Genomic DNA, 18,292 nt, shown 5'->3' with positions numbered 1-18,292 from the left:
GGACAGGGTTTGGAGACTTTGTGGGTCGGGGTGACACACGGGGGTGCTTGGCGAGTGGGGCACCTGGGCAGGTCATGGAAAGTCGCCCTGTGCGTCTTTCCCCTCTCGCTGTCCCTGAGGTATATGCCTTTATAATAAATTGGTGGTCTAGTAAGTAAGAGGGTTTCCTGAATTCTCTGAACTGCTCCAGCAAATTAATCGAAACCAAGGTGGGTTAACTGAACCCTCTGGCTCACAGCCTGAAGGTCAGCATGCAGGTAACAATCTGGAACTACACCTGGTGTCTGAAGTTCAGTGAGGGGCTCTGAGAACCTCCAGTCTGTAGGCAGTTGATAAGAAGCACAGGTTATACAACCTTTGTTTGTAGCTGGTGTCTGAAGTGTGTGTGTGGTGAGGCGGGGGGCGGGGGGGGGGGCAGCCTTGTAAAACTGAACCCTTAACCTATGGCATCTGAGGCTCTTCCCAGGCAGTCAGTGTGAGAATGGATCGATTTTCAGACACCCTTGCCGGGACAGGAAACGCTCTGCTCCACAGAGCACCGCAGGACGCGAACTTGGCGTTAGGCTCGGAGCACAAGGTTGTGCCAAACCATGACCTGAGCCCTGCTCAGGAACCTCACATCCACTTTGGCTATATTTTTTAAGCCAATGGATTAAGCCCCCGAAGTCCCTGACCACGTGATACTGTTACTTTTCTACAGAATGAGGAAGGAGATACCTTTGTGAGGCAGTACAGACTTCACACCAATTTAATGAAAGGTTACTTCAGCTGACCTCCTCCCGTGACAGCCCCCTTTTGCAGTCAAACGAATATAAAGCACACATTACTTAGTTAAATGAGGGGAGCAGAGAACACACGTACTTTTTCTATAAGAGTTGAGCTTTCTTTTCAGAGGATTGATGACAACTACAGTATCACTGCACTTCTCTCCCTTTTGACCTGCGCAAGAAATGATAAATTTTTGACCTGTGAAGAAGCAAATTAACACACAAAAATAATTAAGAAGTGTACACATTGCCTGTATTTTCAATACTTCTTTAATATAGTAATATGTCATATTCTTTTGAATATATTTTTTATTTTAGATTCATGATATTCATGGTTATGAACATATTGCATATTCATGATTTTTATGGTCACGAATATAATGCATGCTCATGTTTTTAACAGGAAAATTAAAAGCAGACATCGTCTGCCACTTCTTAAGAGCTGCAAGGATGCATGGCATGAAGGTCCTAGTGACGTATTTGCGTTTTGAGCCTGGTTTCGAGGTTAGATTCTGTGTGACCTAGGGAATATTACTGCTTAATTTTTCTATAAATCTGATCATTGCATGGATAGAAAGTGCAGAGACTGTGCCTCAAGTATGACATATTTTGTTTAAATACACCCTTTTGTGAATCCACCCTTTAAGAATTCACCCAATGGGGCTGCCCAGGTAGACCCGTTCTTAGGACCCAACAGAAATTAGTGTTTCATGTCCTCACTTGAAATCAACAGTTACCTCCTCTCTCTCCTTTTCTCCACAAGCCAGGTGCGCCATGGCAGCTGGTGAGGAGGGCTTCCGTGTAAGGAGCAGCCTTGACCATGGGACCTTCAGATACCTCCTTAATCACACCACAGGGCTACCTGCTGTGCCTGGACACAAATGCAGTGTGGGACACTTTCTTGTTCTTTGATACTAGTTAACTGTTGCTCCATGTTGAGTTCTCATTCCTTACTAGACACTATGCTGTATGTCTTGCATGTAGTGTCTTACTACTCACAGCAGCGTTTGAGGCAGGTGCAGTTTTCCCCGAACTTTACAGGTGAGGAGACAGAGACACAAGTTAAGGTACCCACCTGCATTCACACTGGTAGCATATGGAAGAACCAGGTGCCGTGCCCAGCCCAGTCTGCCTAAAATCAGGCCCTCAGTAGCCAGGTATAATGCAGAAACATTTCACATCCTAATCTCTCGCTGCCAAATTGTGGGGGCTGAAAGAGCCTATCAATCATCAACATCAGTGATCTAACACTCTTCTAAAACATATACATTTAAAGGTGATGCTAAATTCCTTACTTGTGCTGTTTTAGCTCATCCTTTCATCTCTGTAAGGGAGATAAATTTTATCCCCATTTTGCACATTATTATCGCCGCTTTCCAGCTGAGGAAACCGAGGCTGTGTGATGTAGGGATTCCAGCTAAGAAATGGCATCGCTGCAGTCTCAGCGAAGGGCTGTGTGTCCCAAAGGCCAACATTACCACGACAGCACACCCCAAAGAAAGGCTCGAGGGACCCTAGAGTTAGTAGTTTCAGGCTGTGACACTCCGATGAAATTTTTCAGGGGGGAGCCTCCATCAAGTGAGTCAGCGTTAAGCATCTGTCTTCAACAACAAATCACGTCGTGCCTCTCCCATGACCTAAGCCAGTCCTGTGCAGCAGTTGTCTTTGCGGCCACGTTAGCAATTCCAGCCTCCACTTGCCCTTGTTTCTCCCTGAAAGGCTCACCTCATCTTTACCCAGGCAGTTCTGAGAGATGCTGTTTGACTCCCCAGCATGCCATGCACCATTCTGTCAAAGGTCAAGATCCAAAGCAAAGGCCCTCACAGACGAGGAGAGGAAAACATGTGCAAATGGAGCTGCGGAATGTGTGTGGGCACCACAAAGGCCTGGCTTGTACTCCTAGATCCGGGGGTGCTCTTGGGCCGCTGGAAGCACACCATGCATCCAAGAGCCCTGTTGGCACATGTGTCCATAAGCCAGACAAGTTTGTCCTAGAGTTTCTATAGCAAAGAACAGGGTGGAACAGTGTTGTCTATCTCACCTCCTGTATCGTGGAGGGGTGGGGAATCGCCCATGGGAAAAACCTATCTTGATCTTGTTGCCTGTTGGGTTGTAATGCTGGAATAGTGGAATCAGCCTGATGCGGGGGGCATTGGCTGGCTGCCTCCGTGCACCCCAAACTCTCTGTGTACTATCTTTCTCAGAAACCCTGGTCATGCCTCTCCCCTTCTGTGAAGATTTCCCTGCCTGTGCCAACCAGCACCGAAGTCTTTCCTTCATCACAGCCTTAGATTTAGAGCTTAGACTGCACCGTCCGCAACAGCGGTACAGGAGGAGGGGACTCGAGTCTAGGTTCCTGGGTTCTCTCTGTGCAGCTCACCAGCATGTAAGCCTGGGTAAGTCATGCGCCACCGTTAGGCCTTGGTCGTCTCACCTATAAAGTGGCAGTAACACCTGCTCACTAGGACTGTAAGCATTAGCCAGTCCAGCAGGTGTTAATGAAAGCCCAACATGTGTCAGATTCTCTGTGAAGCCCTTCCATGGTTTTTAAAGAGATGCAGAAATATTTTAGTTATAACACATGTATTCAGAGCAATCAGTCAACTTTTGGTACGTGAAGCTAACCTAATTATATTGATTTAGGACTTCTCAGAAATGATAATATACTACCATGCACTGTGCCCCTAGAAGGGGCAGGAACATAAATGGAATTTCCTGAACTTTTTGCCCACAGAGTTTTTTGGGAGACACATTTTTATTATTTCACTTCATTTCATTTCATTTTTATTTTATTTTTAAGAATGGCTTTCCACATATTACAGAAAAGTTTTCTATGGAGCACTGGGAAGTACAGTAAGAGGCTCAGGCAGTTGCTGAAGCCGGCATCATTTTATGACAAAATGATCACCTGACACACAGGAGAGTGCGCCGACCGTTGTCGAGTTCTACCTTCTGTGTCTGTCTCTGATCTCATGTTGGTTTTGGACTGTTACTTGAATGTTAATATTTTCTCTCCAGATACTGCAGAGGCCCTAGACCAGCTCTTGCACAGTCCTCGCTCTGCCCTGGGCACCTAAAAGGGTGACCCGTTGAGCTCTGGCCTTGGCTTTCCCAGGCAAGCGAGACTAAAACATCTCTTTACACAGCTCAGCAACAATCTCCGCACTAGCTGCACTCCCTCAGAACGGAGCCCAGGCTACCATGCGTCACTTTGGGCTTTGAGTTTGGGATGTGGAGGAAGCCATTCTTGGCCACGTTATCTGGTTTAACTCTCCGGTCTGCCCCTACCCCCCAAAAGAAAAATATATCAGCATTTTCTTTTCCCCTATGGAGTAAGCTACATTTCAGGAACCCTGACCAGCAAATTAAAATTAATTTGTAATTTTATAGCTTCTGCTGACTCCCGTATTGTACATGTAATTAGAACCTCTCCCTTCCGCCAACCTTTGAAGACACACATGCAGACCAGAAGAATCCCTGATTTCTGTCCTTCTTGGGAAGTTTCTTTCAATTTTTTGTAACTTTGAAACTATGGGAAATTCAACTTGAGATGTTACCTTTAAGTTAACAATTGTTAACAATGGCATTTTAATATACCTGCTCTCTCACAGATTCCCCGGATGAATTCTTGAGAAAGTAGAAAGCAAAATTTAAGCCGCTTGGAAATGCGCAGATTCTTGTGTTCGGGTTGTCAGCTGAGCTAATATAATTGTGAGCTTTTTTCTAAAGGAACTTTTCATATTTATTGTGGAACCTAGAAGGTACAATGTAAGATTGAAATCTTACACTGCACCCCACGCTGCACCCCAATATGTCAGACTCTGAGGCAGTTCACATCAAACATTTCCCAAGTCCCCATCCTCCCACCTACCACGCCCTCCCCTCAAGTTTTCTCTTTTTCGCCCCCTATTGTCTGTCTCAGTAAGGAGCCCACTACCTTCTCAGTTGCCAAGAATCCTGAGTCATCCTTGGCTTGGCCCCTTCCTCATTCCCAAGCCCAGTCGCTTTTCAACCCCCGTCCATTCTAAATATATGTAGAATTCCCCTGCCCCCTCCCCCTGCCCGAGCTCAGGCTGCCATTATTTCTCACCTGGATGACAACGGAAGAGTCCCACCTGGCCTCTCACATCAAATGTTGCCTCTTCCTTGTCAGTCCTCACAAGGTAGGCACAGTGATTAGGTTTAAATGAAGAGTAGCTCACATCCCGCCCCTGCAGAAACCCTTTCAATGACTAATCATTTTTGGAGAAAGTTCAATATTATCTACAAGAGCAAAGAGGGTGAGCAGATCTATCAGACATTTAGACACACCACAAACCACAGAGGTACAGCAGCAGGCTACTGATACAAGAACAGAGCCTGGAACAGGCTAGAAGGCTCGGAGACAGACTCCTGTCGATTTGGGAACCAATGTATATGGGGAAGGTGGCACAGCATGTGACAGTGACAGTCTTTCAGCAGACAAGGTGGAAGAAAATGCCTTCTACCTGGATTCCTACCTTAGGTGTACACAAGAGTGGGTTCCAGAGGCAATAAAGGCTGAGGGTGAGAAGTAAAACTCAAATGTTAACAGAAGAGAATACAAAGAATGAACTAAGGCAAGAAATGATTTCTTTTGAAACCGCAAGAAATCAACTGTACGGAGAACAAAGAGTTTTCTTACATCAAAATCAAACGTTCCCATTCATCACAGGCCACGTGGCCGTGTTAACAGCAAGGCTGCAGTGCCAGGGACCGGGGAGCTCCCCTCCCTGTCCTGATTGACAAGCTCTGACCATTGGCCCCTCGCTCTGTGCCTTAAGCATGCGAAGCTCCCTCCTGTCCCAGGGCCAGTGCGCCCGTCTGTTGCTCTGTCTGAAAAGCCCTTCCTCCCCTGGCTCAGCTAATTCCCACCCATCCCTGTCACCGCGACAGAAATGTCTCTCCATTAGGAAGGCCTTCCCCAACGGCCAGATTAGGGTAGGTTTCCCTGCGTGTGCTCTTACTTCACCTTCTACTTTGCATTCACTGCACTCATTGCACTTACGTAATCACTTAGAGAACTCCTTTCAGTGTCCATGCCCCATACTAGGTGTAAGTTCCCAGGAGCAGAGGCCACCTGCTCTGGACTTGGCACCCTGCTTTCTGCGTAGAAGGTAGGTACCTTCAGCATGTTAGCAAAATGAACTGATGAGGGGCAACTGAAAGAGGACATGTTCCATGCCACCTGCCGGGTAGGTGCCACCAGCCCAGGGGAGATTCCAGGCATATTTTAATCTTCATGTCAGGAAGCATTCAGGGCCACGGTTTGTGCCCCTGCTGCTCCCTGTCGCCTGCAAACGCAGCATCTCAGCTCTCATGTATAATATCACCTCCAGTTCCTCGCATTCTGTTTGTGTTAAACAAATGTTTGTGGATTATGCTCCTCCTCAGCCTCCTGCCACCACACTCAGCTTTCTATATTTAGATGATCCCATCCGCCATCCTTAGTGGTTTGCCTTCTCTCTGACAGTTGATGTCAACCTTCATTTAATTACTGCTTTTCTCAACAGCTCTCTCTGTTGACTCTTAATGTGATCTGAGCATTTGGTTATTCAGCAAATGTTTATCGAAAGCCGAGTGGGTGCCAGAAAGGTGCCAGGAACTAGCAGAGCTGGCAGTCCCCTTCCAGCGTTGACATGCTAACATGACACCTCTAACGGGTCATTAAACAGAGCAGCTCAGCTTAGTTAAATATTGAGAGGGACCTAAATGCACCCAAATTTGGGCACAGCGCAGAGTTGCTGAACAGGAATGCTGTGATGGAAAGTCTGGACCCGCTCCCAGCTTATTCTGAGCAAGTGCTTCCCAGTGTAGCTTCATTATCCATGACTTGGACACTTGTTCAAAAAATGCAAATCCACCCAGGCATCATGCGGTAAAGATGTCCCAAAGTAAAGTAGAAATAATCGTTCTGTAAGGACTGTTCTTACGCTTTCGAAAGGGTCATTTCAAAGACAACAAAAGCATCCTATTCTAAATGATTGTGATCATAACAGACTCACTTGATGCTTGCAGAAGATAAATTTACAAACTACCCTTTGGGATGGTTTTAATGATAAATCTAAGTTTGTGTCAGCTTTTTTTTTTTTTTTTGTACTTTTATCAAGAGTTAGTATTATTTAGTGAGCAGTGGTCACTGTAGCCAATACATTCTGATACCTACTGCAGAGAGGCTGGTGACTTCTGATTACCCTGTTTTCCGTAAGCTGATTGGGAAGAATGACAGTGGATAGAGAGCCGCAGGTAGCCCATACTCTGTTGCTTATTTTAGTATTCCTATAGACAAAGTCCCATGGAAATAGGTTTGTTTAAGGGAAATCTTTCTAATAACAAAGGTGAAATTGCATGTCCATGATGTTTTAAGTGTCCTGGCTACTTGTAGATGGATGTCTTTCCAAAGTCTCTCCCTGGAGTTCTAGCTCTTCGAATCTGGCAGCCTAATATAGCTCTCAAAAAACAAAACCTTCTATATGTATAAATAAACATATATATAAAAAAAAAGTTGTAAAGATAGTGCAGTGTTCTTTTTTTTTTATTTAACTTTTATTGTTTTATCTCTCTCTAATACATTTCTGAGTTTTTGGTTGGCATGCCTTTTTTTTTTTTTTTTTTTTTGATCTTGACTACTCACATTTATCTTTATTACTCTCCTAGGAACTTCTTCAGTAGCTTCGTAATAACCTATGAATTATTTTTTTTAATTAATTTATTTACTTTTTAAATACATTTGTCTCTGCCTTCCCCCCACCTCTTTCCCTTGCCCCCTCCCGAATCTCCCCTATTACTCTTCTCTAAAATTAATATATTATACCTTTTTGTCACGTTCTTGTCACAACTAATTGATACATTATTACTAACAAAAATTCATCCTTTATTCAGATTTCCTTAGTTTTTACCCAGTATCCTTTGTAAGTGCAAGGATCTCATCCAGCCTACTACATTATAGGAAACTGTCTTGTTTTGTTCTGGTATTTTTAGGTTCTTTTTTGTTGTGACAGTGTCAGATTTCCCTTATTTTGATGACCTTACTAACTTTGAGGAGTGCTGGTCAGGTCTTTTGCAAAATGACCCTCAATTAAGACTTGCTTGATTTTTTTTTCTTATTATTAGATGGGGGTTATGGGTTTTGATGGGGAAGACCACAGAGGTACAGTGTCATTTTTCTACACCTACACCAAGGGTGCATCCTAGTAACATGACTTAGCTGTTGACATTGGCCTTGATCACCTGGCTGGGCTGGTGTTTGTCAGATTTCGCCACTGTGAAGATGCCACACCCCCCTGCCCGCTCCGGCCCCGTGCCAGGCTGTGCACTATGTAAAACCCATCTTTAAGGAGTGGTGAGTTAAATAAGAATTGTTTGGAATTCTTCTTCATAGAAGATGTATTTATTTTTATCAGTATGGGCTCAAGGGTTTTTATTTTATGATTTGGGTTATAATTCAGTGCTACATTATTTTGTTGTTCAAATCGGTTCAGCTTTGGGAGCTCTTTCAGTTGTCTCCTGTGTCCCTTTGACATCCTCCCATAATTGTGGGATGTTTTTCTGTTTGTTTTTTTATTTGTTTTCCAAGCACTTTGTTCCTCTCTGACACTGAAAGATTCTCTAGGCTCATCTATTATATATCTTGCCCCAGTCTTAGAGTCAGCTGTTTTCTAAGGAGCCCTCCTAGTGCTTTTTTATTTATTTTTTGTTATAGTTTATAACATACTAATATTTGGTAGCCCCTGTGCTTGGCGCTTGACACACTGTTTTTCTTAGTCCTCATATCAATACCACAGATTGCAATTGAAGTGATACTGCGTTGTTATGGTAATTTCGTGTTGACTCAGTCTACCCCTGGGCAAGGAGCTTCTCAAAGGTAAAGGTCTTATCTTTTCCACTCTGCAGGGCCTAGGATAGCCTGTAACTGTTCTAGGTACTCAGTGAGCGTATATAACATGCTTAACAGAAGCCCTTGGGTCCTGGGTCAGACACTGTGTATTCTTGACTTACCACCTCAGCCTGCTTTCCTCTTAAGAAGGCAGTAGTATGAAGTTGCTCTAGAGGTAGATGAACTGATCACATTGAGAACTGATAGATCCCTGCTGCATTAAAAACCCCCTGAAAAAGACAAAATGGAGAACAAAACTGAAAAGGGATAAATGTACATGGTCACAGAGAAAGGGAGAGAAAGTGATAGAGAGAAAATGATGGTGTGCCTGTTGGATTGAAAGCCACCGTATGCAGTGAGTAGACCAGGGTCACTAACCCACGAGGCACTTGAGACACAGTGCCCAGGGCATAATGCACCCTGGAATGGGGCTGAAAAAGAGGACTTGGAAAATCTGCATAAAGGCCCTTTAGACTCTCTTTCTATCCCCAGTTGACCCAAGTAAGCAAGAACCTCCTCTCGGCCTAGCAAAAAATAGGAGGATTATTTTCTAGAAAGTTTGACCAGAGTACCTCTGGGCTCCCGACATGAAACATAGATGAAGTTATACATGAGTCACTGTAACAAGTTTAATTGAAAGCCTGTCCCTGAACAGCAAAATGCATAGCCGCCTTCTCCTCCGACCCTCGGAACTGTTCTATCTGAAGTTGCCCCCACTACCATCCTGTCAGGAGTTAGAGGATTCCTCTCTGACGAAATTCGCCCGCGGGTACAGACTGCCCGCAGACTTGGGGGCTCGCCACTGAATTGGCCGAACCCCTGCTGCTGTCCGCTGTGGGGACGTTCACCCCTCTAGAAACGCGGAGCTTCCAGCCAGCTTTTTCATTCCTGTCTAAGAAAGGATAGCACATCAATCAAACAAGGAGGGGAGAGTGCAAGAAGGAAGGTTCAAAGACCCAGAAAAAGCTCTTAAAATTAAAGGTATGACAGTGGAAGTTAAAAGAAAATCAGCAGAAAGATTGGAACTTAAAGTTGCAGGTATTTCCCAGAAAGCAGAACCTAAAGAAAAAGGATTAAATATTAGAACAACAATAACAACAACAACAACAAAACAAAAAAACCACCTGGGAAATAAAAGCACTTAAAAAAAATGAAACATTTATTGACTTCAGGAACAGAAAAAGGGTTCAAGAAAGAAAAAGGATGTGTAGTTAACACTACTTGCTTCAGCTGTGGACAATATAACAATCATAATGAAGATTCTGAACATTGTTTTAACCAAAGTTGTAACAAAGGGTCCATACCATTGCAGAAATTCAGTGGATAATGTCTAAAGTTGATAAATCAAGAGATCACAGAGAAGTGTATTTTGGGCCACAGAGGAGTTTCCTGTTGTTGACATAAGAAACATCCAAACCTGTGGAGAATTTTTATAAGAGTTTATTTGAGCCAAAAGTGACGACATTTCTGGGAAGCAAGATCTCCATTGCTCCAGAGAATGACAGTTTTGCCCTTTCCTTTATACCTTTGGAATTAAGGAGAGAGTGAAGTATCACATGAAGGGAGGAGAAAGCAATTTACAGGATAGTTGGCAAGATTATATGGTCTCCTGAGGGTGGTTATGCCTTGGAGAGGTATGGAAAAGAGGATTACTCCTGGTGTTTCAAGGTGTGGTAACCTAAATGTACAAGATCAATGGACAGGACTTGCTTAAACATTTTACTGAAGAAGTCATAGACCTGGGGCATGACTACCCACTATGACCTGCCCAGTTAGGGATTAAGGGTTACTTTCAGTTAGATTTATTACAGCGCCCCCTTCTGGTCTTATAGTGGTGAGGGGTATGAACAGGTTTTGTGGTATTTGATGTTTATGTGCAGTTGTGATATGAGAGCAAAAAATACATTTTTAAAACTCAGATGTAATAATTTTAGAACATGGGCGGGCTGGAGCCATTCAGTATTCAGACAGCCACGCGTGTGCCGGCAGGTGCCCCTGGAGGGCATGGCAGGACAAGCAGCGTTTACTTCAGTGGTCTAGAGCAGCGGCCCCCAACCTTTTTGGCACCAGGGACCGGTTTCATGGAAGATGATTTTTCCACAGGTGGGGTAGGGAGGGTTTCGGGATGATTCAGGCGCCTTACACGCATCTGCGGCCTGGAGGTTGGGGACCCCTGATCTATCTAGAGTCAGCAGTAAAAGGTTTGGTTCTCTCCTGCTTTAGAAAAACAGATGTGATGGGGACTCTCCTCTGTCCAAACCCTGCCTGCTCTAGCGGTTTGGGGAGAGCGCTGATGTGGACTGTGCTTCTCCCCCGCCCTCCGGGGGTGAGGTGGCACAATGTCTCTGTTCTGGTCGGAGCCTCTCAGGCAGCCTTATCCCGGGCCCAGAAGAACTGTGAGCGGACCTGGTTCAGAGCTCTGATCTTCCTCATCAGCCGCAGCTCCGCCATACCTGTCCCCTGACCATAGCATCTGCAAAGGACTTAACTGTGTGCCCAGCACTGAAACATGTCTGTTATTACACATAGAATTTAACAATTGTAGTCATATGTATATTTTGATAATTTAATAATAATTAGATTGCACCATCCTACTTATCAAGAAACTGAAGGTTGACACAATTAAGTAACGTGCCCAAAGTGAGCCAGCTAGGAAGTGGTGGAGACTGGAAGCAAGATGCGCTGAGTCCAGGTTGCCCCTGCACACGCGGTGCAGGGTGAGGGCTCCGCTGCATGAGCCGTGAGGCGGTGGCAGTGGAGAATGCATGGAACAGGGCACAGAACAGTGAGGCGATTTTCTCAAGGCCACACCCTGGTCAGTGGCAGAGCAATTGATCCAGGTCTCTGATTCCAGGTTGCTCTTCTCTCTGTGGCATCGGTTTGATGAATCTGCAAACAGAAATGTTAGAACATTCACTTGTAGAAACATACAACCTCCTGTCCAGGTTCCAAGCGCTGAATTCTCACATTTTTAAGTTGTTTTTAAGTTGTAAGTACATCCATTAAACACTGCCAGAAAAAATATTTCTGGCTGATTTTTGTTTCCTAATGGACGGAAGAAAGCCTATGTCAGTATTAGATTTAATGCATTTCTTCTCTAACCCAATTAAAAAAAAACAAAAAACTTTTTTCATTAGGTAAAATGTCCGTTGAAGCTGCTGTAGGGGACTAGTGAACCCGTGGTTGCCTACTGTAGCGGAGGTCGCCCTCTCCCCTCCCCGCCCCCCGGGACAGCAGCTCTCACCCCAGGTTAGCAGGCTACTCGGGGCCTCCGTGCATTGCGGGCATTGGTTATCCATTGTAGCGGTTCACCTTGGGTGAGAGAGACCGTAACTCCAGACCATCTGCCTGTGGTTAAACGCCTTGGCATTGGCCACCCCTTCCCTCATTCACTGGCGGAAACCACCTTGGGCCGTGGCGTTGGCTGCCTGTCCGGACAGCCCTGCCACATGCAGGCACAGGGACAGGCTCACTAATCCGGTTCTACACCCACCAGTTCTAGAAGGAAAAGACATTAGACAATCAGCCCACAGCTGTCCTACCTCCGTGACGTGACCTCCTTTTTTCATTGCATCACAATAAAGCCATATCTGTGTTCTTTGCAAAGCTTGGCTCAAGCATTCACACCTCCTTTGCTTCCCACCCCACAGCTTCATGCTGTGAATAATCATACCATTCAGGAACGGTTCCCCAACACTGCGTTTGTAGCTCCCTAATCACTCTGCCTTTCTCTGCCTGGTGTTACATGTGCCCATCTCATTGTCTGCATCAGAATATAAGACTTCACAAGTAAAGACTGAGTTGTACGACGGTGGTGTTTCTGCGTTTGGGACTCAGTGGATACTGGGATTACATACTGAGTTTTCAGGCAGATATATGCCACGTGGTAACAAAGGTTTAGAGAGACGAGAATGACTGCGCACATCCTTTTTGCTCATGACAACTGTCTGCTCGTGAGATGTTCCATCAGGGTTCATCTTTTAGCTTATGGCTTCAGTGTGCCCCAGGAAGGGGAGAACTCTAAGCCAGAGGGTGGGAGACTGCGCCCTGTGGGCCAATTCCAACCCTCTGCCGTTCTCACATGGCATCATTTTTACATTTTTAAATGATGGGCGGGGGGGATACTTTATGACATGGTAAGATTACATTAAATTTGAATTTTTTTACTGTCATTGTTTATGAATAAAGTGTTCTGGGAATGCAACCATACTCATTTGTCGTGTATTGTCTGTGGCCGTTTTGCACCAGAACAGCCGCCAGCAGTTGAGTGGTTACCACGGAGACTGTACATCCCATAAAGCCCAGACTGTTGACTGTCAGACCCTGTGCAAAAGCATGCCAGCCCCTGTTCTGAGTCATTCTCAGTAAGCTCTGCCACAGTGAGAATGAGGGATCACATGGCCTTTTTGAGAAAAGGGACGTGGGGTGAAGGCACAAAATGCTTGAAGGAAGAGAAATCTGGAAACCAGAACAGGAAGAAAGGGGAGGCGGAGGCCTACAGGGCGTCAGGAGCCGCAGGTCTCCCGGGCGCTGTGCGCCAGCGGGGCGAGCAGCTCCACAGGAGGGCTGCTCCATCTCACTCGGGAGCCCTGGGCCCTCGCAGCCAGGGACGTGCGTAGGGCAGGCGTGGGCTGCCTTACACAGGCTTCTGCTCTCCATCAGGGGCTCTGCTTGGTTCCTTTGGACAAATGATAAACTAGGAAAGGTGAGGTTAGGAGGGTACCCGTCACTCCTGATCACTCCATGTAATGCTAACTACAATGAAAGGGCTCGGTCGCCCAGGTGTCTCTGATTCAGCCGTGTGTGTGTGTGAACTCTCAATAGTATCTACCTGTGTATTTCTTTGGAGGAAATCCATTTTGGATGAATGCCAATTAATTATCACATGTGAGGATCATTAAACACTTGTAGTTTTTAAATAAAGACATCAATTAGAACTTGCCTAAAATCGGTTTTTCATTTAGAAATCTGCTGTCATTTTCATGTGTTTATCTTATTTTCTTATTACAGGGTAATGCTTTGTACTTCAAATCAGCCAGAAATGTGACCGTGAACATTCTCAATGACCAGACTAAAGTGCTAACTCAGCTGATAACAGGTAAGAGAAGTAAAAACTTAGCAGTGTCTGGTCCATGCTAAGCACTCAGAAAATGTAGAACCAAAACTTGAACGTAGCACCATGTGAACTAAAGAAAGCAACGTCTGCTAGCACGTTTTACAGTGCGGAGAAAGAGAAGGAAGCCCGTGCTTCATGATACCACCACAGGGTAGTGTCTTTATAGACATACATTTAACTTACGCAAATCCAGTGATACTTGTTTAAGGGGGAATAAACTATTTTTCATGCAGCATTGCCCCTAAACACAAGCCAGCTGCTTCCTCTGGTGTTCGACCACAGAGAAACGCTCTGCTCCAGTGCTGGAGGAAAAGCTGACTGTGTTGGATTAACCAAGAGAGAGCACAATGTCCACATAATCATGCGTGCCACACTTTATGGCGTGTAAAAGGAATTTTTAACGGTAGTGTGAATGCAGCCATGTTTGCCGTACATGCTGACTTTGAACCTAACTCAGCTGCAAGATGCAGATGTACCCCCACTAAATATGTTTGAGTGGTTCCTTTTAATACAGCAGATTGGCTCCTGGCAGCGGTGGAAAGCACCCACTGGGTTTTAAACTGCATATTCCTCAAATTTAAACAAGGACCGGTCACTCATGACAGTGCTTACAATGACAGACAAGGGCCTCGTGGCCGTGGTACGACCAGTGCCCCCTCTGTGTGTTACGAGCAGCAGTAAGCAGAGCCCGCACGGGCCACACGGTGGAAAGGAAAAGGGGTGTGTGTCAACTGGCATTGTTATACTTCCAGACAGAAAAAGCCATTTGTTTGGCTTCGGGCTGAGGGAAAATTATGCAGATGGACGTTTTGAGAAGCCAGTTGCCCAAATGCCCTGAAACGTTACTGTGACCAAAACATCTGCAGCCCCACTGATGCGCATGTGGCAGTGAAACAGGTGCCTGGGTGCCGTGTCCTGCTGTCTGCCCCGCAGGAGCCCTGCATGTGGGTGTCTGGGGACCCACGGCCCGTGGGTGACTTTGGACCATCTACCACCAGTGGGGAGCTCAGGGTTGGAAGGAATTTGTAAACATGGTGTTCTGGCGTGAGAGTGCATTGTCAGCGGTGCTTATAGAACATCTGGCCCGAAGTCACCATGCTAAATAATTAAATAAACAGCCTCAGTAAGCAGTGATTTAAGTGGCATGTGTGTAAATTGCCTCCAGGAGGGGAATAAATCCAACCTCCAGCTCCAGTGTTCCACATTCAAAAGGAGCTTATTTAGTCTGTTGATCATTTGCCATTTATTCATGGTGGGAGATTTGGTTCATTTGAGAGATTTTGTTCTGACAAAGCTGGACCTGCCCAAATGACTACTCTTCAGCGAACAGTCAGTGTCTCCCCCCCGTCCTTCTCCTGCTCCCTAGCCTTCCCATTCCCCCGCCCCCGCACTGTGATTCCTTTCTCTCTCTCCTCCTTCCTCTCCTCTCTTCTTCCCTCTTCTCTTTTTCTCTGCACCCCCCCTTTTTTAAAATCCTCACCTGAGATTGTTTATTGATCTCAGAGAGATAGGAAAGGAGAAAGACATTGATTGGTTGTGTCCCATACGTTCTTCGGCTGGGGATCAAACCCACAACCTAGGTATGTGCCCTCACTGAGGATCAAACCCATAACTTTTGGTGCACAGGCCTATGCTCCAACCAACTGAACCCCCTGTCCAGGGCCCTTTGCCCCTTCTTTCTTTCTCCTAATCTCCCCACTCTCTCTCTTTCCTCTTCTGTTCCCTCTCTCTTGCCTCCCTCTTTCCCTGTCTTCACTTTTTTCTGTCTCCTCTGCCCAAGTGAGACCCTCTTGGGATCTGACAGATCTGTCCATAATCTCAAGGCAAGGCACAAGATAGCTAACATTAACGTGAGAGGAGAAAAAGCCATCCTAACACTAGCCCATAAGAACCTTTCAAGACAATTTCTAAAGAGGAGAGCAGATATGTTCAAAGTATAACTCTAAGCACTCCCCTCCACACGCACTCAGCTGCCCCTAAAGTTTTCCTTCAGGGTTCTCCGTTTCCACGTATGCACATGGTGGATGCGCAGGGCAGTTCCGGGAGACAGTTTCTTGTAAAGCCCGTTATCCTTGGTCGTGTACTTCCCCATGAGCAAATCATTCCTGTTGTCCCAGAGGCCAGATTTACTAAGGCAATCAGAGGATTCAGGAATTCCCGGGCTTACCTAAAGAATGTCTCCAAAGCCCAGAAGAAATTCCACTATTAGCAATTCAGGTAACGTTGTCACATGAAACAGTGTTTTAAGTGATAGTTAAGTTCCCAGGCTAGACCTCAAATGCACATTTGACTCAGACTGCAGCTGATTTAGCATCAGCCCAGGAGTAGTCCAAACAGGAAACCTTCTGACCTGCAAGAATGAAATTGTGGTGGACTCTTCCATAGCATCTTGCCAGAGCGGAGTAGAGACCCAGTATCAAGGGAGTTGGGGAAAAGAATGAGGCTGGGTAGACTGCAGGCTTTTCCCGTTCCCGTGTTGGGGGCAGTGGCCTGACCGGGATGCTGCTAAACCCCCTGTTAGATTCCAGGTCTCCCTGCTGAGATTAACGGTTAAATTGCTTCCCACACAGACTACCGTGCACAGAGGGGGATTAACTGGAGATTACAGGTTACAAGAAGTGATTTTTTTTTTTCCTATCCCAGAGAGGGAGCAATGGGTTCACCAGGGGATCTCCTGAGCAATCTCTGCAGTCTCTAGTTCCATTTATATTTCTCTCTAGAATCATTGTGCTCTTCCCCCCCCCCCCTTTTTTTCTTTTTAATATCTCACCATGTGCTCAGAGGTTTGGCAGCCCCAGGTGAAACTGACAGAAACACAAACCCATCTGCACCACTGAGCCAGCAGCTTCTCTAGGGGGTTTTGGCTACAACTACTAATCAATGAGCCTTATATGCCCAAATGGTTCAGGCCCTGGGTAGATTCCAGTCTGTATTCTGAGAAGCCCCGGGAAGCCAGGGAAGTTCATTGTACTTTGTGTTTTCTGATGCCTGCTGTCTCTTCAGCATGCTCTCCTGTATGCCTCACGCACCATTCATAGTAAACACGGTTCACACAGAGGCAAGCGTTCTCGACTCCGCAGCGTCAAGTCTCACAGTACCGCCTAGGTTTGCGAAGGCAAAGTCCAAGTAGTAGGGTTCCCCAGTCATGCCACCACTTCGCCCCTGACTGGATCCAGAGTGGGCAGACTGGGCTCACCTGTGCCCACTGCACGATCATTCATTCATTCACTAGCACTGCTCTACCTCCCGATCCCGAATAACCACCTTAAAAAGAAGAGTCAGCAACCCCAAAACATTGACAACTAATACATATTTTCTGGAAGGCTTGGGTGTTGCCAAGAAGGCACCCACTTCCTAGACCTCCCTGGACAACTAATCCAAAGTCCGCGTCCACATCTCTATTCTTTCAGGCTCGCTCTCTCTCATCCTTGCCTCTGGCTTTCTGCTATCCCTCATCCTCCCAAAGATCTTCACGTGGACTCCAGCCCCCTTCTCCTTCCTAGACAAATAAACATCCCTTTTCTTCCATGAAACAGTGAGGAAAGCTCAGCTCCAGACCCAGATCTGCCGTTAGCTCACCTGATGACCGCGAGGGAGCTTTCAGCCTCCCCCACCTGCTCTTCCCACCTACAGCATGACGGCAGCCAGAGAAGATGATGCCCGGGGCCTGGGCACTGGAAATTCTGTGCTGTGTCTGCTGTTTCAGCTCCCGACTTGTAGAGAACCCTTTCCAATCGCTCCTCACTCATGGAGAAGCCTTTCCAGTGCCGTTATTTTCATCCGAGGGCCAGTGTGAATGTTCTGGCAAGAGGTTAGGTCTCCAAGTTGACATGATTATGTGAAGGAGGCAAGTGCCCTAAGAGGTTCTCATCATTAATTCTTTTCAATGTGTTGTGACCGCTGCATGAGAAACCTGCTCAGGGTCGTGGACACACAATGAAGACGATAATCACAAGAGCAGTCCCTGCATTTCACGGCCCTTTTTGGCTTACAGAGTTCTTTTTATAAACAGTATAATTTGATCATTTTAACCTTTCTATGAGGTAGATACCATAGGGTGATGGTACAGTTTTATGGATGCAGAAAAGGAAGATCAGAAAGATCAAATCCCATGGTCATGTGGCTCAGTTGATTGTAGCATCGTCCTGTACACCAAACGGTTGCAGGTTCAATCCCAAGCCAGGGCAAGTTCAGGAGACCACTGATCGATGTTTCTCCCTCAGATCAATGTTTCTTTCTCTTTCTCTTTCCCTCTCCATGCTCCCTCCCCACCCCCCTCAAATTAACACACATATCTTCAGGTGAGGATTAAAAAAAAGAAAGATCAAATGTCTTGCCTAAAATCACATTACCAGAAAATGAGTTGGGACATAATTCTCATCTTCTGATGCTTGGACTGATAACCTTGACAGAAAGGAAAGCAGCCACAGACATCCAGGGGCTGGCTGGGAAGTATCAGCTAAGCCTTGGTGTTCTCCTGTTTGACCATAAATAATTTCACAGAACATCAACACC

General features: G+C 45.9%; 1 protein-coding gene across 1 annotated transcript in view; it reads left to right on the top strand.

The window, feature by feature from the left end:
* Nucleotides 1-18,292, top strand: part of SGCD (sarcoglycan delta) — a 339,305-nt gene that overhangs the window by 206,250 nt on the left and 114,763 nt on the right. Inside the window, exon 4 of the mRNA XM_054568124.1 lies at nt 13,672-13,759. Within this exon, the coding sequence (XP_054424099.1) occupies nt 13,672-13,759 (88 nt within the window). The remainder of the gene's footprint in view (nt 1-13,671; nt 13,760-18,292) is intronic.

The sequence above is a fragment of the Pteronotus mesoamericanus genome, unplaced genomic scaffold (genome assembly GCF_021234165.1).
Source record: "Pteronotus mesoamericanus isolate MK-2021 breed Mesoamerican mustached bat unplaced genomic scaffold, CSHL_Meso_final contig_2, whole genome shotgun sequence".
Lineage (NCBI taxonomy): Eukaryota > Metazoa > Chordata > Mammalia > Chiroptera > Mormoopidae > Pteronotus > Pteronotus mesoamericanus.
The sequence above is the reverse complement of the archived record's forward strand: the minus strand, read 5'-3'. Positions and strand labels throughout refer to the sequence as shown.